General features: G+C 37.9%; 1 protein-coding gene and 1 non-coding gene across 4 annotated transcripts in view; both read left to right on the forward strand.

Moving 5' to 3' along the window:
• Nucleotides 1–25,600, forward strand: part of MTREX (Mtr4 exosome RNA helicase) — a 139,230-nt gene that overhangs the window by 2,849 nt on the left and 110,781 nt on the right. The window contains exons 2-5 of one of the 3 annotated variants that reach the window (XM_022597483.3): nt 3,985–4,122; nt 5,609–5,675; nt 8,836–8,898; nt 9,848–9,960. In XM_022597483.3, the coding sequence (XP_022453191.1) occupies nt 3,985–4,122; nt 5,609–5,675; nt 8,836–8,898; nt 9,848–9,960 (381 nt within the window). Of the gene's footprint in view, nt 1–3,984; nt 4,123–4,771; nt 4,815–5,608; nt 5,676–8,835; nt 8,899–9,847; nt 9,961–25,600 lie in introns of those variants that run through there. The other 2 variants (XM_089908854.1, XM_089908855.1) reach the window with 2 other exon arrangements.
• Nucleotides 7,123–7,229, forward strand: LOC115801655 (U6 spliceosomal RNA). Its single transcript, XR_004021970.1, has one exon. It is a non-coding gene; the product is annotated as a U6 spliceosomal RNA (small nuclear RNA).

A 25,600-nucleotide genomic window follows, 5' to 3' on the forward strand; every position in this document is an offset into this window, starting at 1 on the left:
ATGCCATTGTTACACCTAACAAAATGTACGATAATTCCTTGATATCATTGAATAGTCAATCCACAGTAAGATTCCCCAGTTGTCTCAAAGGTATTTTTTTGTAGTTGGTTTATTTGAATCAGGTTCCAGACAAAGCCCTTATACTGTTTTGGTTGTTATATCCCTGAAGTCTTTCATTTTACAACAGTCCCTTTTTTCCTTACGCTATTGATTTCTTTTGGAGGGGTGGATGAAAGGAGAAACCAGCTCATTTGTCCTGTATACTTTTCCACATCCTGAATTTGCTTTCTTATGCTGTCATTTTACTAGCTTTTTTATCTTCAAGTATTTACTGTAAACTGTCCTTATATCTAGAGCTGAACTGTGCAATCTATAGTAGTCCCCCACCCTTATGTGAGGGGGATAGGTTCCAAGAGCCCCAGTGGTTGCCCGAAACCTTGGATAGTACCAAACCCTATATGTAGTATGATTTTCCCTATACATACATACCTACGAAAGCATAATTTATAAATTAGGCACAGTAAGAGATTAACAATTACTGAAAATAAAATGAAGTAATTATATCAATATAGAAGTTGAGAACTTTCACCTTTTCATTTTTTTAAAAAATTAATTTATTTATTTTTGGCTGTGTTGGGTCCTCGTTTCTGTGCAAGGGCTTTCTCCAGTTGCGAGAGCGGGGGCCACTCTTCATCACAGTGCGCGGGCCCCTCACTGTCATGGCCTCTCCCGTTGCGGAGCACAGGCTCCAGATGCTCAGGCTCAGTAGTTGTGGCTCACGGGCCTAGCTGCTCCGCGGCATGTGGGATCCCCCCCAGACCAGGGCTCGAACCCACGTCCCCTGCATTGGCAGGTAGACTCTCAACCACTGCGCCACTAGGGAAGCCCCACCTTTTCATTTAAGTAAGCACTTGACGGCTTTTCTTTGGCATTGCCAGCATCACTACTCTTGTGCTTCGGGGCCATTATTAAGTAAAATAAGAGTTACTTAAACACAAGCACTGCCATAGTACAACAGTGATCTGAAAACTTAGACAGCCACTAAGTGACTTAACAGGCTGGATACTGTTGGCAAAGGGATGATTCATGTCCCAGGCGGGATGGAGCAGGAATGTGCAAGATTTCATCATGCTACTCAAAAAGGCATCCAGTTTAAAACTTATGAATTATTTACTTCTGGAATTTTCTGTTTAATATTTTTGGACCTCAGTTGACCTTGGGTAACTGACACCTTGGAAAGGGAAAACATAGATAAGGGGGGACTCCTGTAATAGCTACTACCTACCTGTAGCTGTTGAGCCCTTAAATGTAGTTAATCAGAATTGACATGTCCTGTGAATGTAAAATATACACTGTATTTTGAAAACTTGTTATAAAAAATGTCAAATACATCATTTTTATCTTTATATACTGAAATTATAATATTTTGTATATTTTGGGTTAAATGAAATATATTAAAATTGGTTTCTTTTTTAAACTATTTTAACATGGTTACTAGAAATTCAAAGTTATATAGGTACTTGCATGTATATATCTTGGACAGCTGCTGATGTCCAGACTTGATTAGAATCATTCAATTGTTTAGATAAGAATACAGTTGAATAGAGAGTTGAATATAGTATTAAAGAATAATGGAGCTCTTCTGAAGGAAAGTATTCTACAATGAATTTAGGTTTTAAGCTTCTCAAAGGTATAGCTGCTGTGGCCTCTCCCACTCACGGGCCCAGCTGCTCCGCAGCATATGGGATCTTCCTGGACCGGGGCACGAACCCGTGTCCCATGCATCGGCAGGCAGACTCTCAACCACTGCGCCACCAAGGAAGCCCTGTTTCTTTGTTTTATAGTTGTACCAACTCCTAGTAGGTTTAATTACAATGCTTTGGTTGATGCTTACTAATTCAGAAAGAATAATAAAATGTTAGAACTAGAGGGATCGTAATTACCATTCATGTCTTTTACTGAGGGCCAAGGATATTGATCGCTTGTCCAAAGGAGATTCATGTAAGTAATATGGAACAACTGTGAATACCTATTCCACTAAACGGGGCGTGAGAGGAATTACATATTTCAGGTTTTGCCAAGCATCAAAGAATAAACTTCATTATGGAAATGCTATTCAAGCATATAGATCAGTACTACTATTTGTTGACTCTTTTTTTAAAAAATTTTTCTCTTGAAATAAAACATACAAAAAAAAAGTGCGAAAGTCATGGGACAAATTTTCATAGTGAACACACCAGTGTAAGCCCTGTTCAGGACAAAAAATAGAATATTGCAGAAATCCCTCTTTTTCCCACAGTAAAGTGACTAACGCGATAACCACATGTGTTAGTTTTTTTTCTGTTTGTAAATATAATGTAAATGGATTCATACAGAATATGTTCTTTTGTTTCTGGCTTTTGCTCAACATTGTAAAATTCTTTTTTTTTTTTTTTTTTCTGCGGTACGCGGGCCTCTCACTGCCGCGGCCTCTCCCGTTGCGGAGCACAGGCTCCGGACACGCAGGCTCAGCGGCCACGGCTCACGGACACAGCCGCTCCGCGGCATGCGGGATCCTCCTGGACCGGGGCACAAACCCGTGTCCCCTGCATCGGCAGGCGGATTCCCAACCACCGCGCCACCAGGGAAGTCCGTTTGTAAAATTCTTAACTGTAGCTCTGGCAGTAACTTTCGAAGTATGATTGAGGTTTGGTGTGGGATCAGAAGAATATTCCCAATTACCTGAAAAGCCTGCTCTTTTTCAACTATAGGAGACTGAATTTTTCTTCACATAGTTCAGCCAAAAACTGTATCACAAGTTCAATGTAGAGATAGATGAGAGTCCAGCTGCCTTCTATTAAGCCAGACATTAAAGAGACTTGCAAAAATATAAAACAATGCCATTCTTCTCATTAACATTTTTTTGGGAAAATACTAATTTTTTTCAGTTTTAATATTTAATGTGGTAAACATCAATAGATAAGACTACAGAAACAAAATTCATTGGAATCCTCAGTAACTTTTAGACTGGAAAATCAAAATCTCTCATTTCTGAGATCAATGATTTTGGAGCCACTGATCTAATATAGTTTAATTTCCATTTTCCTGGTAATTAATGGTTCTTGAGCTTCTTTTCGTATACTTATTGGTCATTTGGATATCCTCTTTTGTAAAGTGCCTGTTCTAGTCTTTTGCTCATTTTTTTATTGGGTTATCTTTTTTTTTTTAATTTGTAGCCGTCACTTCCATTATTTTAGATACATACACCTTTTGTCAGTTATATTTGTGTTTTCTCCCACTTTGTCTTTTCTCTGTACTCTCTTTTTTTTTTTTTTTTCTGTACTCTCTTAATGGTACCTTTTGATTTACAGAAACTCTTAGTTTCAATGCAGTCCAATTTAGCAAACTTACTTTTTGGTTAACAATTTTATGTCCTGTTTAGTAATACCTAAAGATAATTTTCTCATTTTATCTTCTAGAGGCTTTGTTGTTTTTGCCTTTCACAATTAGATCTAATATCCATATTGATTTTTGTGTATAATTGGCATAGGGGTCAGATTGATTTCCCCTATGGTTGTCCAATCCACAAAGCACTGTTTATTGTCACTACTTTTGACCAGTGAATCCAACCACATAAAAAAAATTTCTCCCAAATAGTAATATTATGCCGTTTAGAAAAGCATTAAATGTTTATTGGAAGTGTTCATGTAAATGTCTAATGGTATTTTACAGTTTTTAAGAATATTATATTAGTAATAGTTGTGTTAATGTGAGTTGCAAAATATTTTTAGAACAGAATTTTGAAAATAAATGAAAGAGGAGTAGTATTCAGTTTCATTAGTTAAAATAAGAGTATTCTGGGCTTTAGCCACTTTTGATTTGTAACATCTACTTACATGACTTTTTGTTAATAGTGTATATTATACATGGGATAATATTTTATGGAGTCACCCTTAAAGTAAGAAGTGCTATTGCAGAATTCATTCTAAACCGTTCACATTTCAGAAAATGTTTTGATGGTAAATTACAATCTGAGTCAACTAATATTGGAAAAAACAAGAGAGATGCAGACTTCGAGTGCACAGATGAACCCATTTTTGGAAAGAAGCCCAGGGTAGAAGAGTCAATAACTGAAGACTTAAGGTAGTATTTCCATTGTTATAAATGTTAGTAACTCTTAAGTTGGGTGGTTGCCTGAAGTTTTGAAAATTGCTTATATGTTGTTACTTTATGAAAATATTTGTTGTATTAGAGAAATGAAAATAAATATTCTTTATATATTCATATAAATATATAACTGTAGGACAATTATGTAAGTTTGGGGAAATGGAAAACAATATAGAAAAGAAAGGCTTGTAATACTTTTGAATCCAATTTTAAGAAAGAATCTTGAAGCCTGATTTTTTTAAAAAGAAGAAATGCCATTTCATTTATTTGTTAATGTCTTAGAAGAGGATCACTGGAAGAGTGGGATAAAAGGAAAGAATAAAACTGACACAATGGAAGGGAATACTTGAGAACGAGCATTAGGAGGAATTAGATTTTCACTGCTGCGTGTAGCAGTAGAGTGGCTATGAATCTCAAGACTACTATCAATGAGGGAGACCCATGGATATGTGTGGCTGAAATAGCTGGGTGTTTCTTTGATTTCAAAAGTTGGAACTTTCTAGAAATTGATTACAGTTTCTTAGGTTGACCTGTTTCCTCTCGTAGCGATGATCATGACTTTGCTTTTCTCATTTGCCATATTCTAGCTTGGCACTACAATGAAGAATTTACTCCTGTGGTTTTGTTGTTGTTGTTTTTTAACCGGTTAGCTGTTGTAGCTAGCAAAGGTAGGTACTGTAAATGGTGGTAGATGTATCACTGAAATACTTAAGATGCACTGTTTGTCCAAACTAGTGGAATAGGTTACAAAATAATACTGATAATTTAAAATCATTGTTGCTTATTGTAGTAACTCTTGGGTTTTATCCGAAGTATGGTTATTGATTTAAAGTAAAAAATCAGAAGTACAATCAATAATAATGGATCTAGTGCAGAAATACATCTATTTTTCTTCAATTTATCCACAATCATGTCGTTTCAGAGTCTAAACAGAGAACCTAGATGAGTATAACTTAGGATTTTGATGAGAAGAGGGAACACTTCTATAAATTATAGCAACATCTGTATTAAGCTAGTTTATTTTATACTTCCTATTACGTAATGGTTTTTCTGGGGTTTTTTTTGCGATATGCGGGCCTCTCCCGTTGCGGAGCACAGGCTCTGGACACACTGGCTCACGGGCCTAGCCTCTCTGCGGCATGTGGGATCTTCCCGGACCGGGACACGAACCTGTGTCCCCTGCATCGGCAGGTGGACTCTCAACCACTGCGCCACCAGGGAAGCCCCGTAATGGTTTTTATAAGCAGCTTTGTGTTTTGAAGCAGTGATAATGCTTTTGTAGAGGTACTTTTTATCCAAAATAGTTACTGGAACTAAGCTGACATAATTCTTTGAATAATCCACTTGGAGTCTGTCTGTTTTGTATTTGTAATAAAAGATGCTAACTCACCATTTTGAATTCCCAGCATATGTAATTCTCAGTAATTTATTTTAATGTAATTTTAACAATTTTTTTTTTAAGTTTGTCAGACTTGATGCCCAGGGTCAAGGTACAATCAGTTGAAACTGTTGAAGGGTGTACACATGAGGTAAGCACAAACAGTGTATGGTAAGTTGGTGTTATAAGTGGGATATTGCTTTGGACTATCTAATCTGATGATTGACAAGCAGTTTAGCCTTAAGGGCTTTGGAAACAATATGTAGTTTCTGTGCAGTCAGTGTACATAGTCTAGTGGAAGGAGCTGGGGGTTTGTATTCAAACCTGAGCTTAGACACTGACACAGCGCTTTTCCTGACTACAGTCTTGGATAAATTTCTTAACCTCTTTGACATAGGTTTTCTAATTTGTAAGTTTAGAATAATGGGATTTACATCATGGGGTGGTTGTGAAGATTATGTAAGAAAATTAGGTGAGATACCCAGCACAGAGTAGGGTTTTTTTGTTTGTTTTTTTGTTTGTTTTTTTGTTTTGTTTTACAGAGTAGGAATTTAGTACATGTTTATTCCCATGCTCCTAAAGTCAAGTAACAGTGACATTTTGCAGGTCCCGTGCTTTTTTGTGTTTTGCTCTGATGACTGATATATTGCAGTTTCATTGTCTGCCACAAGATGGTGGTCACTGATAGCTTGTAGTAACCGTTGATCAGTGAGCATTTGTAAACATATGGGACATAAGGAAACTGTAACACTAGTTCTTTCTATTAAGCCCTTCTGCTTTTACCATGTAACCTTATATGTTATTGCTACAGTTAATTGAGGAATCTTATTAAAGACTTTATCAAATAAGCAGAGTAATTCCAAATTAACAAAAATTGCTTTTGATGTAGATCTGGAACGTTATTTTTTTAAACACCTGTTTTTGTACTTGAAATTTCCTTATGTTCCTTTAGAATATCACTTAGTTTGGCAGGTATAATATCCATTAGATCATTCATTAAACACTTACATTAGAGCCTATTTGATGCTGTGGTCTTAAAAAGATGGGAGAAAAACCTCAAACACACACAAATTTTGCTCTCAAGAGGTCAGAAGTTCTTTCTGTCCTCCTTCATGATTATCCTCAAGCCCTCCATTCTGTTATCTCCTCTCACTTTCTTAGCAGGTAACCTTACCTTTTACTTTATCTAGAGGTTTGAAGATATCAAGTTGGAGTCACATCCACTCAAAGGACAAGGCACTGCATTGTTTAGGCTGAGGAGAGTTGCTCTGCCAGTGTTCTTGGTTGTATCCTATCCTGCCTCCACAAAGACTTGGATCATTCCATTTTCCCTTGACTGTTTCTGGTGTCTCCTTTTCTCTATTTTCCTTTTCTTATCAGCATATGAATATTCAAAAGCTTCTCTTTTGTTCTGTGTTGCTTTTTAGCCACTGTGTTGTGTTTCTTCTTCCCCATTGTAGTCATTCATTCAGTACATATCTTTTGGGTGCCAGGTATATTTTATTATTCACTGAATGTAAAGAGATAAACAAAAAAAGTTATGGTCCCTTTCTTTTCAGAGTTGTTATTGAGTGCTCTGCTTAGAAAATCCCTGCTAAGTGCTCGCTTCGGCAGCACATATACTAAAATTGGAACGATACAGAGAAGATTAGCATGGCCTCTGCGCAAGGATGACAAGCAAATTCGTGAAGTGTTCCATATTTAAAAAAAATAAATAAAAAGAAAATCCCTGCTAAACTTCCTAACCTTCCAGTCATCTTTTAATCTACTATAGTTAGATTTCTTCTTTCTCCATGTCTTTCAAACTGCTCTGGCAAAAATCACGAATAACTAATTGCTAAGTCTATTTGACTCTTGATTATTCTGTTGTTTTTCTATTTTTCTGACTCCTTAGTCTCTGTAGGCTTCTCTTCTACCTGTCTGTTATAAGTTAGTGTTACCCAGACTGTTTTCAGAGAATAAAAACAAAACTCTGATTCTCATACATGTGAAAACACAATTTGTTATTGTTGCTGCTATTAAATCGCAGAAATGTTAAAGTCTTAATTGCTTTGTGTTAATGTTTTTTGTTCATGTCATAGCAAGTATCAGGAGAGATGTGAGGGAGGTGAACCAAGTAACCAGGTATGGCCCCGCAGGTTGATCATACCTTGATGAGGATCACACCATGATTTAGGGTCTAGTCTTCAGATTTTCGGATTCCGAAATTTGATTTTGTCAGTGCGCCAGAGGTTGTGCTCTTTGGATAGAATCACTTTCATCATAGTCATGGTATGGTATAACAAAAGAAGGACATTCCCTTAAATTAATGGATAAGTAGTCCTCTTATTGTCAGACTACCTAGGAGTCAGAAACTACTTAGAAGTTTCTTGGTGTCATAATAAAGGGGAATGTGTAGTCTTAAGGGGAAGACAGATGAAAACTATTCCTGTCCCTGGAAGGGTTCATTCACTAATAAAAACAACTCATAAATTAATTCTTTCATAATGTGTGCTGGATAAACTACCAAATTCTACCCCTTTATAGATTCCATTTAGAGTTCCACATTGCTTCTAACACAGTTATTATACTGGGTATTGTTCATTGAGTTTCATAATTTATCGTTTCACTTAATTACAGTCAGGTTCTAGTTATTCCTTTTGAAACACTACACACATCATCTTGATTGTAATTGAATTGCAAATTTACCAACAATCTCTCAATATTCTAAGACAGCTAATCTTATCTCATACTTGTTTGTTGAAATTTTGCTCTTAGAAATTATTTCTAACTTCTGTGTGTACAGTACTTTGCCCTTGTTGATTGATTATTTATACACTAATTGGCTTACATATTGGGAATTTACATATATTGTGAACTTCTCTCCAGATATTAATCTTCACTGGAGGAAAATTAGTTTCCTGTTCCAGGAAATAATACCATTTTATTCCACATAGTTTTCTTTCATATAGTGGCATCCCTTTTTATGTCCATTCTGCTTTTTTGAGCATTCATTAATGTCAGGAAGTACATTAGATATAGAAAATACAAAGATAGCTGAGATAGGTCCTAGACCTTAATAAACACAGTTTCTTCTGGGAGATAGACTTAAGTGCTTTTAATTAGATTACTATCAGATAAACACTAATAGAAGTTTTTTGAATGTTGTAGCTTTTGCATTTTTCTCAAAGGTGGTTATTTAATTTTACAGTGTCTAAGACTGTCAGAAACACTTTAGTTCACCACCTTTATTTTTCAAACCATCATTGATTAGGGAGTGCTGAATGCATCAATTCTCGAATAGTAAATTGATTTTTTTTTTTTAACATCAGGTTGCACTTCCTGCAGATGAAGATTATCTACCACTTAAACCTCGCGTTGGAAAAGCTGCAAAGGTTTGTACTTTGGGCAGTACGGTTTGTACAGTTTTGTGAGTCTGTTTTCCTAAAAATCTTCAAGATAAACTTTTAAATGAGATCCTTATACTTCCCAGTGTGTGTGTGTGTATATATATATACACACACACACACACACACACACACACATATATATGTACAAATTAAGAAGCTGCCACCTGAAGTCAAATATGGTGAGAACCAAATCAATAAACAACCATGCTGAAAACCAAGTATCATGTGATAAGATTTTTAAAAATGAAAATAATTCTCAACGTTTTTAATGAATCTAATGAAAAGTACTGATCTTTCTCTAGGAAAAAAATGCATGTGTACAATCAGTTTTGTGTATAGTTTTGGGAGTTGAACAAACTTCTAATGAAACTTAAACTCTTATGCTGATATTAAATGGATTTTGAAACCCTGATAGATGGTAAAAGAGTAATATAAATTTTCCAAGTCATTTTCTTAAGTAAAAAAGGCAGTATGGTGGGGTAAACATGAACTCTTCAAGTCTAATAGATATATTATTCTGCCTTTGCTGAGGGATCTTGATTGAGGCCTTGCCTTTTCAGAGCCTCAGAGTTCCCATCTGTGAAAGGAAATTATATATACGTTAGGGGTTGCTGTGAAGGTTAGTAGATGGAAAATGTGTTGCACAGTGCCCACCATAAAGCATGTTCTTGACAAATGGTAATGATTATTGTGTTGTAATTAACATATATGTAAACATAATAATTGAAAGATCAGATAGTGGAAATAACTTCTATGCTGTCTGGTTAAAGTTTTTTTTTTTCATTCTTCCTAATTTTCTCTAGTGGGTGGCATATTTCCAAAATAGACTCATAAAGAAATGCTCCCAGAATGCTTCTAGGGGTAGTGTCTCTTGGTTTTAAGTGTACTATAATGTGTCTAGGTGTCTTCATACAGATACTAATTTTTTTTATAGGAATACCCGTTCATTCTTGATGCTTTTCAAAGAGAAGCCATTCAGTGTGTTGATAATAATCAGTCTGTTCTAGTATCTGCACATACATCAGCAGGAAAAACTGTATGCGCTGAGTGAGTAGCTTTCTTTTTAAATGGAATTTTAGGACTGTTAATATTTGCTTTATACATTTAGGTGCTCCTGTGTTGGGTGCACCTAATATATTTATAATATATTTACAAATATTATATCCTCCTGTTGGACTCACCCCTTTATCATTATGTAATGCCTTTGTCTCTTGTTACAGCCTTAGTTTTATTTTTTTTTATTTATTTATTTTAATAAATTTATTTATTTATTTTTGGCTGCATTGCGTCTTCGTTGCTGCACGTGGGCTTTCTCTAGTTGCTGCAAGTGGGGGCTGCTCTTACTTGTGGCGCGCGGGCTTCTCATTGTGGTGGCTTCTCTTGTTGCAGAGCACAGTCTCTAGGTGCCCGGGCTGCAGTAGTTGTGGCTCATCAGCTCTAGAGCACAGACTCAGTAGTTGTGGCGCATGGGCTTAGTTGCTCCGCGGCATGTGGGATCTTCCCAGACCAGGGCTCAAACCCGTGTCCGCTGCACTGGCAGACGGATTCTTAACCACTGCACCACCAAGGAGGTCCTTACAGTCTTAGTTTTAAAGTCTATTTTGTTTTACATAAGTGTAGCTACCACAACTCTCTTTTGGTTTCCACTTGCATGGCATATCTTTTTCCATCCCTTCACTTTCAGTCTGTGTGTCCTTATACCTGAAGTGAGTCTCCTGTAGGCAGCATATAGCTGCAAGTTGTTTTTTTATCCATTCAGCCACTCTGTCTTTTAATTGGAGAATTCATCTATTTAATTTTATTATTGATAGGTGTGTACTTACTGCCATTTTGTTAATTGTTTTCTGGCTGTTTTGTAGTTTGTCTCTGTTCCTTTCTTTCTTCTCTTGCTCACATTCTAGTTTTAAAATGAAATTTTAAAATAACTGTTTCTTACCATACTCTTTAAAAGTTTAAATTTTTTCTATTTCATTTCTGTAAGTAAATTTAGACTCTTACCTTTATTTCATTTCTTCTACTTACTTTGGGCTTCATTTGCTATTCTTTTTCTAGTTTTTTACAGGAGGAAAGGTGAGGTCATTGATTTCAGACCTTTTTCTAATACAGACATTTAGTGCTGTAAATTTCCCTTCAGTCATGAATATGTATCGTGATTCACTAATGCTATGTTCATTTTTTGTGCATTTCACTTCAGGTCTTTTCTAATGCTCTATCTTCATATTCATTAATCTTTGCTTCTTATTATCTAATCTGTCCTTAATCCTATTCAGTGCATTTTTTCATCTCAGATATTATAGTTTTCTTTGCTAGAAGTTCGTTTTTGTGTGTTTGTTTTCCATGTGTCTACTTAACTTTCCTCCAGCTTTTTGAGCATACAGAATACAGTTTAAAAACTGTTTAAATGTTTTTGTGACTGTTACTTTCATTTGTGTTACTCCCTGATGTGTTTCAGTTAATTGACTTTTCCCTTCGTTATAGGTCAGTATTTTCCTGCTGCTTTGCATACGGCTCTGATGGGATGTTTGGCTGTTTTTTAATTTCATCACTGACTTTTGGCAGTTTAATTATGATGTGACTTTACATAATTATTCTCATGTTTCTTATGCTTGAATTTATTGGGCTTCTCATAGTTTTCATCAGATTTGGAAAAATTTCAGCCATTTTTTATGTCAAATAGTCCCCCTTCTCCTAGTACTCTGAGGACTTCGGTTAAACTTATATCAGGAGACTTTAAGTTGTCTCAGAGCCTAGTGATACTCTTATTTATTATTGTTTTTTGGTGTTTATTCTCTGTGTTTCATTTTGGACAGCTTCTCTTAAATGGCTTTAAGTTTATTCATCTTTTTTTCTGCAATGTCAAATATGCTATTAATCCTACCCAGTATATTTCATCTTAGATTTAGATTTTTTTATCGCTGAAAGTTTGGTTTGGGTCTTTTAATATTTTCCATATTTCTTCCAAACATGCTGGGTTTTTTTGTTTGTTTTTTTACATCTTTTTTTTTTAACATCTTTATTGGTGTATAATTGCTTTACAATGGTGTGTTAGTTTCTGCTTTATAACAAAGTGAATCGGTTATACATATACATATGTTCCCATATCTCTTCCCTCTTGCGTCTCCCTCCCTCCCAGCCTCCCTATCCCACCCCTCCAGGTAGTCACAAAGCACCGAACTGATCTCCCTGTGCTATGTGGCTGCTTCCCACTAGCTATCTACCTTACGTTTGGTAGTGTATATATGTCCATGCCTCTCTCTCGCTTTGTCACAGCTCACCCTTCCCCCTCCCCATATCCTCAAGTCTGTGCTCTAGTAGGTCTGTGTCTTTATTCCTGTCTTACTCCTAGGTTCTTCATGACATTTTTTTTTTCTTAAATTCCATGTGTATGTGTTAGCATACAGTATTTGTCTTTCTCTTTCTAATTTACTTCACTCTGTATGACAGACTCTAGGTCTATCCACCTCACTACAAATAGCTCAATTTCGTTTTTTTTTATGGCTGAGTAATATTCCATTGTATATATGTGCCACATCTTCTTTATCCATTCATCCAATGATGGGCACTTAAGTTGTTTCCATCTCCGGGCTATTGTAAATACAGCTGCAGTGAACATTTTGGTACGTGACTCTTTTTGAATTACGGTTTTCTCAGGGTATATGCCCAGTAGTGGGATTGCTGGGTCATATGGCAGTTCTATTTGTAGTTTTTTAAGGAACCTCCATACTGTTCTCCATAGTGGCTGTACCAATTTACATTCCCACCAGCAGTGCAAGAGTGTTCCCTTTTCTCCACACCCTCTCCAGCATTTATTGTTTCTAGATTTTTTGATGATGGCCATTCTGACTGGTGTGAGATGATATCTCATTGTACTTTTGATTTGCATTTCTCTAATGATTAATAATGTTGAGCATTCTTTCATGTGTTTGTTGGCAGTCTGTATATCTTCTTTGGAGAAATGTCTATTTAGGTCTTCTGCCCATTTTTGGATTGGGTTGTTTGTTTTTTTGTTATTGAGCTGCATGAGCTGCTTGTAAATTTTGGAAATTAATCCTTTGTTAGTTGCTTCATTTGCAAATATTTTCTCCCATTCTGAGGGTTGTCTTTTGGTCTTGTTGATGGTTTCCTTTGCTGTGCAAAAGCTTTGAAGTTTCATTATTTTTGTTTTTATTTCCATTTCTCTAGGAGGTGGGTCAAAAAGGATCTTGCTGTGATTTATGTCATAGACTGTTCTGCCTATGTTTTCCTCTAAGAGTTTGATAGTTTCTGGCCTTACATTTAGGTCTTTAATCCATTTTGAGCTTATTTTTGTGTATGGTGTTAGGGAGTGATCTAATCTCATACTTTTACATATACCTGTCCAGTTTTCCCAGCACCACTTACTGAAGAGGCTGTCCTTTCTCCACTGTACATTCCTGCCTCCTTTATCAAAGATAAGGTGACCATATGTGCGTGAGTTTATCTCTGGGCTTTCTATCCTGTTCCATTGATCTGTCTTTCTGTTTTTGTGCCACTACTGTACTGTCTTGATAACTGTAGCTTTGTAGTATAGTCTGAAGTCAGGGAGCCTGATTCCTCCAGCTCCATTTTTCATTCTCAGGATTGCTTTGGCTATTCGGGGTCTTTTGTGTTTCCATACAAATTGTGAAATTTTTTGTTCTAGTTCAGTGAAAAATGCCAGTGGTAGTTTGATAGGGGTTGCATTGAATCTGTAGATTGCTTTGGGTAGTAGAGTCATTTTCACAATGTTCATTCTTCCAATCTAAGAACATGGTATATCTCTCCATCTATTTGTATCATCTTTAATTTCTTTCATCAGTGTCTTATAATTTTCTGCATACAGGTCTTTTGTCTTCTTAGGAAGGTTTATTCCTAGATATTTTATTCTTTTTGTTGCAGTGGTAAATGGGAGAGTTTTCTTGATTTCACTTTCAGATTTTTCATCATTAGTGTATAGGAATGCCAGAGATTTCTGTGCATTAATTTTGTATCCTGCTACTTTACCAAATTCACTGATTAGCTCTAGTAGTTTTCTGGTAGCATCTTCAGGATTCTCTATGTATAGTGTCACGTGACCTGCAAACAGTGACAGCTTTACTTCTTCTTTTCCGATTTGGATTCCTTTTATTTCCTTTTCCTCTCTGATTTCTGTGGCTGAAACTTCCAAAGCCATGTTGAATAAGAGTGGTGAGAGTGGGCAACCTTGTCTTGTTCCTTATCTTAGTGGAAATGCTTTCAGTTTTTCACCATTGAGGACGATGTAGGCTGTGGGTTTGTCATATATGGCCTTTATTATGTTGAGGAAAGTTCCCTCTATGCCTACTTTCTGCAGGGTTTTTATCATAAATCGGTGTTGAATTTTGTCGAAAGCATTCTCTGCATCTGTTTAGATGATGATATGGTTTTTCTCCTTCTATTTCTTAATATGGTTTATCATATTCATTGATTTGCATATATTGAAGAATCCTTGCATTCCTGGAAAAAAATCCCACTTGATCATTGTGTATGATCATTTTAATGTGCTGTTGGATTCTGTTTGCTAGTATTTTGTTGAGGATTTTTGCATCTATGTTCATCAGTGATATTGGCCTGTAGTTTTCTTTCTTTGTGACATCCTTGTCTGGTTTTGGTATCAGGGTGATGGTGGCCTCATAGAATGAATTTGGGAGTGTTCCTCCCTTTGCTATATTTTCGAAGAGTTTGAGAAGGATAGGTGTTAGCTCTTCTCTAAATGTTTGATAGAATTCGCCTGTGAAGCCATCTGGTCCTGGGCTTTTGTTTGTTGGAAGATTTTTAATCACAGTTTCAATTTCAGTGCTTGTGATTGGTCTGTTCATATTTTCTATTTCTTCCTGATTCAGTCTTGGCAGGTTGTGCATTTCTAAGAATTTGTCCATTTCTTCCAGGTTGTCCATTTTATTGGCATAGAGTTGCTTGTAGTAATCTCTCATGATCTTTTGTATTTCTGCAGTGTCAGTTGTTACTTCTTTTTCATTTCTAATTCTATTGATTTGAGTCTTCTCCCTTTTTTTCTTGATGAATCTGGCTAACGTTTTATCTATTTTGCTTATCTTCTCAAAGAACCAGCTTTTAGTTTTATTGATCTTTGCTATTGTTTTCTTTGTTTCTATTTCATTTATTTCTGCTCTCATCTTTATGATTTCTTTCCTTCTGCTAACTTTGGGGTTTTTTTGTTCTTCTTTCTCTAATTGCTTTAGGTGCAAGGTTAGGTTGTTTATTTGAGATGTTTCATGTTTCTTAAGGTGGGCTTGTATTGCTATAAACTTCCCTCTTAGAACTGCTTTTGCAGCATCCCATAGGTTTTGGGTCGTCATGTCTCCATTGTCATTTGATTCTAGGTATTTTTTGATTTCCTCTTTGATTTCTTCAGTGATCACTTCGTTATTAAGTAGTGTATTGTTTAGCCTCCATGTGTTTGTATTTTTTACAGATCTTTTCCTGTAATTGCTATCTGGTCTCATAGTGTTGTGGTCAGAAAAGATAGTTGATACAATTTCAATTTTCTTAAATTTACCAAGGCTTGATTTGTGACTCAAGATATAATCTATCCTGGAGAATGTTCCATGAACACTTGAGAAAAATGTGTATTCTGTTGTTTTTGGATGGAGTGTCCTATAAATATCAATTAAGTCCATCTTGTTTAATGTATCATTTAAAGCTTGTGTTTCCTTATTTATTTTCATTTTGGATGATCTGTCCATTGGTGAAAGTGGCGTGTTAAAGTCTCCTACTGTGAATGTGGTACTGTCGATTTCCCCTTTTATGGCTGTTAGTATTTGCCTTATGTATTGAGGTGCTCCTATGGTGGGTGCATAAATATTTACAAGTGTTATATCTTCTTCTTGGATCGATCCCTTGATCATTATGTAGTGTCCTTTTTTTTTTTTTTTTTTTTTGTAGTGTCCTTCTTTGTCTCTTGTAATAGTCTTTATTTTAAAGTCTATTTTATCTGATATGAGAATTGCTACTCCAGCTTTCTTTTGGTTTCCATTTGCATGGAATATCTTTTTCCATCCCCTTACTTTTAGTCTGTATGTGTCTCTAGGTCTGAAGTGAGTCTCTTGTAGATACCATATATATGGGTCTCGTTTTTGTATCCATTCAGCCATTCTGTGTCTTTTGGTGTGAGCATTTAGTCCATATACACTTAAGGTAATTATCGATGTGTATGTTCCTATTCCCAGTTTCTTAATTGTTTTGGGTTCATTATTGTAGGTCTCTTCCTTCTCTTGTGTTTCTTGCCTAGAGAAGTTCCTTTAGTATTTGTTGTAAACCTGGTTTGGTGGTGCTGAACTCTCTCAGCTTTTGCTTGTCTATAAAGGTTTAATTTCTCCATCAAATCTGAATGAGATCCTTGCTGGGTAGAGTAATCTTGGTTGCAGGTTTTTCTCCTTCATCACTTTAAATATGTCCTGCCAGTCCCTTCTGGCTTGCAGAGTTTCTGCTGAAAGATCAGCTGTTAACCTTACAGGGATTCCCTTGTATGTTTTTTGTTGTTTTTCCCTTGCTGCTTTTGATATGTTTTCTTTGTATTTAATTTTTGACAGTTTGATTAATATGTGTCTTGGAGTGTTTCCCCTTGGATTTATCCTGTATTGGAGTCTCTGTGCTTCCTGGACTTGATTAACTATTTCTTTGGAAAGTTTTCAACTATAATCTCTTCAAGTATTTTCTCAGTCCCTTTCATTTTCAATCTTCTTCTTCTGGAACCCCTATTATTCGAATGTTGTTGCGTTTAATGTTGTCCCAGAGGTCTCTGAGTCTGTCTGTCAGTGCTTTTCATTCTTTTTTCTGTTCTGCAGTACTTATTTCCACTATTTTATCTTCCAGGTCACTTATCCGTTCTTCTGCCTCAGTTATTCTGCTATTGATCCCTTCTAGAGTATTTTTAATTTCATTTATTGTGTTGTTCATCGTTGTTTGTTTCATCTTTAGTTATTCTAGGTCCTTGTTAAATGTTTCTTGCATTTTGTCTGTTCTGTTTCCAAGATTTTGGATCATCTTTACTATCATTATTGTGAATTCTTTTTCAGGTAAACTGCTTATTTCGTCTTCATTTGTTTGGTCTGGTGGGTTTTTATCTTGCTCCTTCATCTGCTGTGTGTTTTTCTGTCTTCTCATTTTGCTTATCTTACTGTGTTTGGGGTCTCCTTTTTGCAGGCTGCAGGTTCGTAGTTCCCGTTGTTTTTGGTGTCTGTCCCCAGTGTCTCAGGTTGGTTCAGTAGGTTCTGTAGGCTTCCTGTTGGAGGGGACTAGTGCCTGTGTTCTGGTGGATGAGGCTGGATCTTGTCTTTCTGGTGGGCAGGTCCACGTCTGGTGGTGTGTTTTGGGGTGTCTGTGGACTGATTATTATTTTAGGCAGCCTTTCTGCTAATGGGTGGGGTTGTGATCCTGTCTTGTTAGTTGTTTGGCATAGGGTGTCCAGCACTGTAGCTTGCTGGTCGTTGAGTGAAGTTGGGTGCTGGTGTTGAGATGCAGATCTCTGGGAGATTTTTGCCGTTTGATATTATGTGGAGCTGGGAGGTCTCTTGTGGACCAGTGTCCTGAAGTTGACTCTCCCACTTCAGAGGCACAGCACTGACTCCTGGCTGCAACACCAGCAGCCTTTCGTCCACACGGCTCAGAATAAAACGGAGAAAAAGTAGAAAGAAAGAATTAGTAGAAAGAAAGAGAGAGAGAGAAGAGAGAGAGAGAGAGGGAAGGAAGGAAGGAAGGAAGAAGAGAGAAAGAAAGGAGGGAGGGAGGAAGGAAGGAAAAGAAAGAAGATAAAGTAAAATAAAGTAAGATAAAATATAATAAACTTATTAAAATAAAAAATAATTATCAAGAAAAAACAAACAAACAAAAAAAACGGACAGATAGAACCCTAAGACAAATGGTGGAAGCAAAGCTATACAGACAAAATGTCACACAGAAGCATACACATACACACTCACAAAAAGAGGAAAAGAGGAAAAAAATCATAAATCTTGCTCTCAAACTCCACCTCCTCAATTTGGGATGATTTGTTGTCTCTTCATGTATTCCACAGATGCAGGGTACATCAAGTTGATTGTGGAGCTTTAATCCGCTGCTTCTGAGGCTGCTGGAAGAGATTTCCCTTTCTCTTCTTTGTTCTCACAGCTCCCAGGGGCTCAGCTTTGGATTTCACCCTGTCTCTGCATGTAGGTCGCCTGTCTGTTCTTCGCTCAGACAGGATGGGGTTAAAGGAGCAGCTGTTTCAGGGACTCTGGCTCACTCAGGCCCAGAAGGGGTGGGGGGAGGGGCACGGAGTGTGAGGCAGGCCTCAGCCTGAGGCGCGCTGTGCATTCTCCCGGGGAAGTTGTCCCTGCATCCCAGGACCCTGGCAGTGGGAGGCTGCACAGGCTCCCCGGAAGGGGGGCGTGGATAGTGACCTGTGCTCGCACACAGGCTTCTTGGTCGCGGCAGCAGCAGCCTTAGCATCTCATGCCCATCTCTGGGATCCGTGCTTCTAGCCGCGGCTCGCACCCGTTTCTGGAGCTACTTTAAGCAGCGCTCTTAATCCCCTCTCCTCGTGCACCAGGAAACAGAGGGAAGAAAAAGTCTCTTGCCTCTTAAGCAGGTCCAGACTTTTCCCCGGACTCCGTCCCGGCTAGCCGTGCTGCACTAACCCGCTGCAGGCTGTGTTCACGCCACCAACCCCAGTCCTCTCCCTGCGCTCTGACCGAAGCCCAAGCCTCAGCTCCCAGCCCTGCCCGCACCGGCGGTTGAGCAGATAAGCCTCTGGGGCTGGTGAGTGCTGGTCAGCACTGATCCTCTGTGAGGGAATGTCTATGCTTTGCCCTCCGCACCCCTGTTGCTGTGCTCTCCTCCGCGGCTCTGAAGCTTTCCCCCTCTGCCACCCGTAGTCTCCGCCCGTGAAGGGGCTTCGTAGTGTGTGGAAACCTTTCCTCCTTTACAGCTCCCTGCCACTGGTGCAGGTCCCATCCCTATCCTTTTGTCTCTGTTTATTCTTTTTGTTTTGCCCTACCCAGGTACGTGGGGAGCTTCTTGCCTTTTAGGAGGTCTGAGGTCTTCTGCCAGTGTTCAGTAGGTGTTCTGTAGGAGTTGTTACACGTGTAGATGTGTTTCTGGTGTATCTGTGGGGAGGAAGGTGATCTCCGCATCTTACTCTTCCGCCATCTTCCCCTTGTCCCCCCCCAAAACATGCTGTTTTATCTTTTTTCAATTTTTTTCACTATATAGAATATTGTTATACTATAGTAACTTTCAATATCCTTGTTTACTATTTTATATTTTCTGTCTCATTTTTGGATGCCTTTTTATTTATTTATTTTTACTCATTATTATAGGTTCTATTTGCCTCGTTCTTTGCTTACCTGATTATTTTTTAATGCCTGCCAGGACATTGTGAACTTTTCCTCCTTGGGTGATGAATATTTTTGCATTTCTATTAATATCTTTTTTTTTTAAACATCTTTATTGGAGTATAATTGACTTAGAATGGTTTGTTAGTTTCTGCTTTATAACAAAGTGAATCAGCTATACATATATCCCTATATCTCTTCCCTCTTGCATCTCTCTCCCATCCTCCCTATCCTACCTCTCTAGGTGGTCACAAAGCACCGAGCTGATCTCCCTGTGCTATGTGGCTGCTTCCCACTAGCTATGTGTTTTATATTTCGTAGTGTATATATGTCCATGCCACTCTCTCACTTTGTCCCAGCTTACCCTTTCCCCTCCCCATGTCCTCAGGTCCATTCTCTGCATCTGCATCTTTATTCCTGTCCTGTCCCTAGGTTCTTTAGAAGCATTTTGGTTTTTTTGTAGATTCCATATATATGTGTTAGCATACGGTATTTGGTTTTCTCTTTTTGAGTTACTTCACTCTGTATGACAGACTCTAGGTCCATCCACCTCATTACAAATAACTCAATATAGTTTCTTTTTATGGCTGAGTAATATTCCATTGTATATATATGCCACATCTTCTTTATCCATTCATCTGTCGACGGACTCTTAGCTTGATTTCATGTCCTGGCTTTCGTAAATAGAGCTGCAATGAACATTGTGGTACGTGACTCCTTTTGAATTATGGTTTTCTCAGGGTACATGCCCAGTAGTGGGATTGCTGGGTCGTATGGTAGTTCTGTTTTTACTTTTGTAAGGAACCTCCATACTGTTCTCCTTAGTGGCTATATCAATTTACATTCCCACCAACAGTGCAAGAGAGTTCACTTTTCTCCACACCCTCTCCAGCATTTATTGTCTGTAGATTTTTTGATGATGGCCATTCTGCCTGGTGTGAGGTGATACCTCGTTGTAGTTTTGATTTGCATTTCTCTAATGATTAGTGATACTGAGCATCCTTTCATGTGTTTGTTGGCAATCTGTATATCTTCTTTGGAGAAGTGTCTACTTAGGTCTTCTGCCCATTTTTGGATTGGGTTGTTTGTTTTTTTGATACTGAGCTGCATGAGCTGCTTGTAAATTTTGGAGATTAATCCTTTGTCAGTTGCTTTGTTTGCAAATATTTTCTCCCATTCTGAGGGTTGTCTTTTCGTCTTGTTGATGGTTTCCTTTGCTGTGCAAAAGATTTTAAGTTTCATTAGGTCCCGTTTTTTTGTTGTTTTAATTTCCATTTCTCTAGGAGGTGGGTCAAAAAGGATCTTGCTGTGATTTATGTCATAGAGTGTTCTACCTATGTTTGCCTCTGAGTTTTATAGTGTCTGGCCTTACATTTAGGTCTTTAATCCATTTTGAGTTTATTGTTATGTATGGTGTTAGGGAGTGTTCTACTTTCATTCTTTTACATGAAGCTGTCTAGTTTTCCCAGCACCACTTACTGAAGAGGATGTCTTTTCTCCATTGTATATTCTTGCCTCCTTTATCAAAAATAAGGTGACCATATGTGTGTGGGTTTATCTCTGGGCTTTCTATCCTGTTCCATAGATGTATATTTCTGGTTTTGTGTCAGTACCATACTGTCTTGATTACTGTAGCTTTGTAGTATAGTCTGAAGTCAGGGAGCCTGATTCCTCCAGCTCCGTTTTTCATTCTCAAGATTGCTTTGGGTATTCGGGGTCTTCACTGTTTCCATACAAATTGTGAAATTTTTTGTTCTCGTTCTGTGAAAAATGCCAGTGGTAGTTTGATAGGGAATGCTTTGAATCTGTAGATTGCTTTGGGTAGTATAGTCATTTTCACAATGTTCATTCTTCCAATCTAAGAACATGGTATATCTCTCCGTCTGTTTGTATCATGTTTAATTTCTTTCATCAGTGCCTTATAGTTTTCTGCATACAGGTATTTTGTCTCCTTAGGTAGGTTTACTCCTAAGTGTTTTATTCTTTTTGTTGCAGTGGTAAAGGGGAGTGTTTCCTTAATTTCTCTTTCAGATATTTCATCATTAGTTTATAGGAATTCCAGAGATTTCTGTGCATTAATTTTGTATCCTGCTACTTTACCAAATTCATTGATTAGCTCTAGTACTTTTCTGGTGGCATCTTTAGGATTCTCTTATGTGTAGCATCATGTCATCTGCAAACAGTGATAGCTTTACTTCTTCTTTTCTGATTTGGATTCCTTTTATTTCTTTATTTCTTTGGATTCCTTTTATAGTGGTGAGAGTGGGCACCCATGTTTTGTTCCTGATCTTAGTGGAAATGGCTTCAGTTTTTCGCCATTTAGGACGATATTGGCTGTGGGTTTGTCATATATGGCCTTTATTATGTTGAGATCAGTTCCCTCTGTGCCTACTTTCTGGAGGGTTTTTATCATAAATGGGTGTTCAATTTTGTCAGAAGCTTTTTCTGCATCTATTGATGTGATCATATGGTTTTTATTCTTCAGTTTGTCAGTATGGTTTATCACATTGATTGATTTCCGTATATTGAAAAATCCTTGCATTCCTGGGATAAATCCCACTTGATCATGGTGCATGATCCTTTTAATGTGCTGTTGGATTCTGTTTGCCAGTATTTTGTTGAGGATTTTTGCATGTATGTTCATCAGTGATATTGGCCTGTAGTTTTCTTTCTTTGTGACATCTTTGTCTGGTTTTGGTATCAGGGTGATGGTGGCCTCGTAGAACGAGTTGTGGAGTGTTCATGCTTCTGCTATGTTTTAGAAGAGTTTGTGGAGGATAGGTATGAACTCTTCTCTAAATGTTTGATAGATTTTGCCTGTGAAGGTATCTGGTCCTAGGCTTTTGTTTACTGGAAGATTTTTAATCACAGTTTCAATTTCAATGCTTGTGATTGGTCTGTTTATATTTTCTATTTCTTCCGGGTTCAGTCTCAGAAGGTTGTGCTTTTCTAAGAATTTGTCCATGTTTTCCAGGTTGTCCATTTTACTGGCATGTAGTTGCTCGTAGTAATTTCTAATGATCCTTTGTATTTCTACATTGTCAGTTGTTACTTCTCCTTTTTCATTTCTAATTTTATTGATTTGATTTTTCTTCTCTGTTTTTCTTGATGAGTCTGGCTAATGGTTTATCAATTTTGTTTATCTTCTCAAAGAACCAGCTTTTAGTTTTATTGATCTTTGCTTTTGTTTCCTTCATTCCGTTTTCATTTATTTCTGAACTGATCTTTATGATTTCTTTCCTTCTGCTAACTTTGCTTCTTTCTCTAATTGCTTTAGGTGTAAGGTTGTTTATTTGAGATGTTTCTTGTTTCTTCAGGTAGGATTATATTGCTATAATCTTCCCTCTTAGACCTGCTTTTGCCACTTCCCATAGGTTTTGGGTCATTGTGTTTTGTTATTTGTTTCTAGGTATTTTTTGATTTTCTATTTGATTTCTTCAGTGATCTCTTGGTTATTAACTACTGTATTGTTTAGCCTCCATGTGTTTGTATTTTTTACAGATATTTTCCTGTAATTGATATCTAGTCTCATAGCATTGTGGTCGGAAAAGATACTTGAAATGATTCAATTTTCTTAAATTTACCGACGCTTGATTTGTGACCCAAGATATGATCTATCCTGGAGAATGTTCCATAAGCACTTGAGAAGAAAGTGTATTCTGTTGTTTTTGAATGGAATGTCCTATAAATATCAATTATGTCCATCTTGTTTAATGTATCATTTAAAGCTTGTTTCCTTATTTATTTTCATTTTGGATGATCTGTCCAGTGGTGAAAGTGGTGTGTTAAAGCCCCCTACTGTGATTGTGTTACTGTCGATTTCCCCTTTTATGGCTGTTAGCATTTGCCTTAGGTATTGAGGCCTTAGGTATTGAGGTGCTCGTATGTTGGGTGCATAAATATTTACAATTTTATATATTGGAATGATCCCTTGATCATTATGTAGTGTCTTTCTTTGTATCTTGTAACACTCTTTATTTTAATGTCTATTTTGTCTGATATAAGCATCTCTACTTCAGCTTCTTTTTGATTTCCATTTGCTTAGAATATCTTTTTCTTTCCCCTCACTTTCAGTCTGTTTGTGTCCCTAGGTCTGAAGTGGGTCTCTTGTAGACAGCATATGTATGGGTCTTGTTTTTGTATCCATTCAGCCAGTCTGTGTCTTTTGGTTGTAGCATTTAATCCATTTACATTTAAGGTAGCTATCAATATGTATGTTCCTATTACTATTTTCTTAATTGTTTGGGGTTTGTTATTGTAGGTCTTTTCCTTCTCTTGTGTTTCCTGCCTAGAGAAGTTCCTTTAGCATTTGTTGTAAAGCTGGTTTGGTCGTGCTGAATTCTCTTAGCTTTTGCTTGTCTGTAAAGGTTTTAATTTCTTCATCTAATCTGAATGAGATCCTTGCTGGGTAGAATAATCTTGGTTCTAGGTTTTTCCCTTTCATCACTTTAAATATGTCCTGACACTCCCTTCTGGCTTGCCAAGTTTCTGCTGAAAAATCAGCTGTTAACCTTATGGGGATTCCTTTGTATGTTTTTTGTTGTTTTTCCCTTGCTGCTTTTTATATTTTTACTTTTGATTTAATTTTTGATAGTTTGATTAATATGTGTCTTCGAGTGTTTCTCCTTGGATTTATCCTGTATGGGGCTCTCTGCGCTTCCTGGACTTCTATTTCCAAGATTTTGGATCATTTTTACTATCATTACTCTGAATTCTTTTTCACGTAGATTGCCTGTTTCTTTTTCATTTATTTGGTCTGGTGGGTTTTTACCTTGCTACTTCATCTGCTGTGTGTTTCTCTGTGTTCTCATTTTGGTTAACTTACTTTGTTTGGGCTTTCCTTTTCCTAGGCAGCAGGTTCGTAGTTCCCATTGTTTTTGGTGTCTGCTCCCAGTGGCTAAGGTTACTTCAGTGGCTTGTGTAGGCTTCCTGGTGGAGGGGACTAGTGCCTGTGTTCTGGTGGATGAGGCTGGATCTTGTCTTTCTGGTGGGTAGGTCCATGTCTGGTGGTGTGTTTTGGGGTGTCTGTGACCTTATTATTTTAGGCATCCTTTCTGCTAGTGGGTGGGGTTGTGTTCCTGTCTTGCTAGTTGTTTGGCATATCGTGTCCAGCACTGTAGTTTGGGTCCTTGAGTGGAGCTGGTTTTTGGCGTTGAGGTGGAGATCTCTGAGAGATTTTTGCTGTTTGATATGATGTGGAGCTGTGAGGTCTCTGGTGGACCAATGTCCTGAACTCAGCTCTCCCACCTCAGAGGCAGTGGCCTGACAGCCAGCCAGAGCACCAAGATCCTATCACCTACACAGCTCAGAATAAAAGGGAGAAGAAAGGAAAGAAAGTAAAAAAAAAGTTATTAAAATAAAAAATAATTATTAAAAAATAACAAGAAACAGGGCTTCCCTGGTGGCGCAGTGGTTGGGAGTCCGCTTGCCGATGCAGGGGACGCAGGTTCGTGCCCCGGCCCGGGAGGATTCCGCATACCGTGGAGCGGCTAGGCCCGTGAGCCATGGCCGCTGAGGCTGCGCCTCCAGAGCCTGTGCTCTGCAGCGGGAGGGGCCACAGCGGTGAGAGGCCAGCGTACCGCAAAAAAAAATAAAAAGTAACAAAAAACAAAAGAAGGAAAGGAGAAAAACCAAACCAAAAAAGAAATCCACCAATGATAAAAAGCGCTAAAACTAAACTAAAAGAAAAGAAAAATAAGGGGGCAGACAGAATCCTAGTACAGATGATAAAAGCAAAGCTATACAGACAAAATACCCACAGAAGCATTCACGTACACACTCACAAAAAGAGAAAAAGGAAAATAATATATATATCGTTGCTCCCAAAGTCCACTGCCTCAATTTGGGATGATTCTTTGTCTATTCAGGTATTCCACAGATGCAGGGTACATCAAGTTGATTGTGGAGATTTCATCCGCTGCTCCTGAGGCTGCTGGGAGAGATTTCCCTTTCTTTTCTTTTTTTGCATAGCTCCTGGGGTTCAGCTTTGGATTGGCCCTGCCTCTGCGTGTTGGTCGCCTGAGGGCGTCTGTTCCCACTCAGACAGGATGGGGTTAAATGACCAGCTGATCAGGGGCTCTGGCTCACTCTGGCCGAGGGGAGGGAGGGGTACGGAATGCGGGGCGAGCCTGTGGTGGCAGAGGACAGCATCACGTTGCACTAGCCTGAGGCACGCCGTGTGTTCTCCCGGGGGAAGTTGTCTCTGTATCACGGGACCCTGGCAGTGGTTGGCTGCAGAGGCTCTTGGGAGTGGAGGTGTGGGTAGTGACCTGTGCTTGCACACAGGTTTCTTGGTGGCTGCAGCAGCAGCAGCCTTAGCGTCTTATGCCCATTTCTGGGGT

Source organism: Delphinapterus leucas, chromosome 3, assembly GCF_059928025.1.
Source record: "Delphinapterus leucas isolate spDelLeu-1000000601 "Yukka" chromosome 3, BTC_Dleu_Yukka2, whole genome shotgun sequence".
In the NCBI taxonomy this organism is placed as follows: domain Eukaryota; kingdom Metazoa; phylum Chordata; class Mammalia; order Artiodactyla; family Monodontidae; genus Delphinapterus; species Delphinapterus leucas.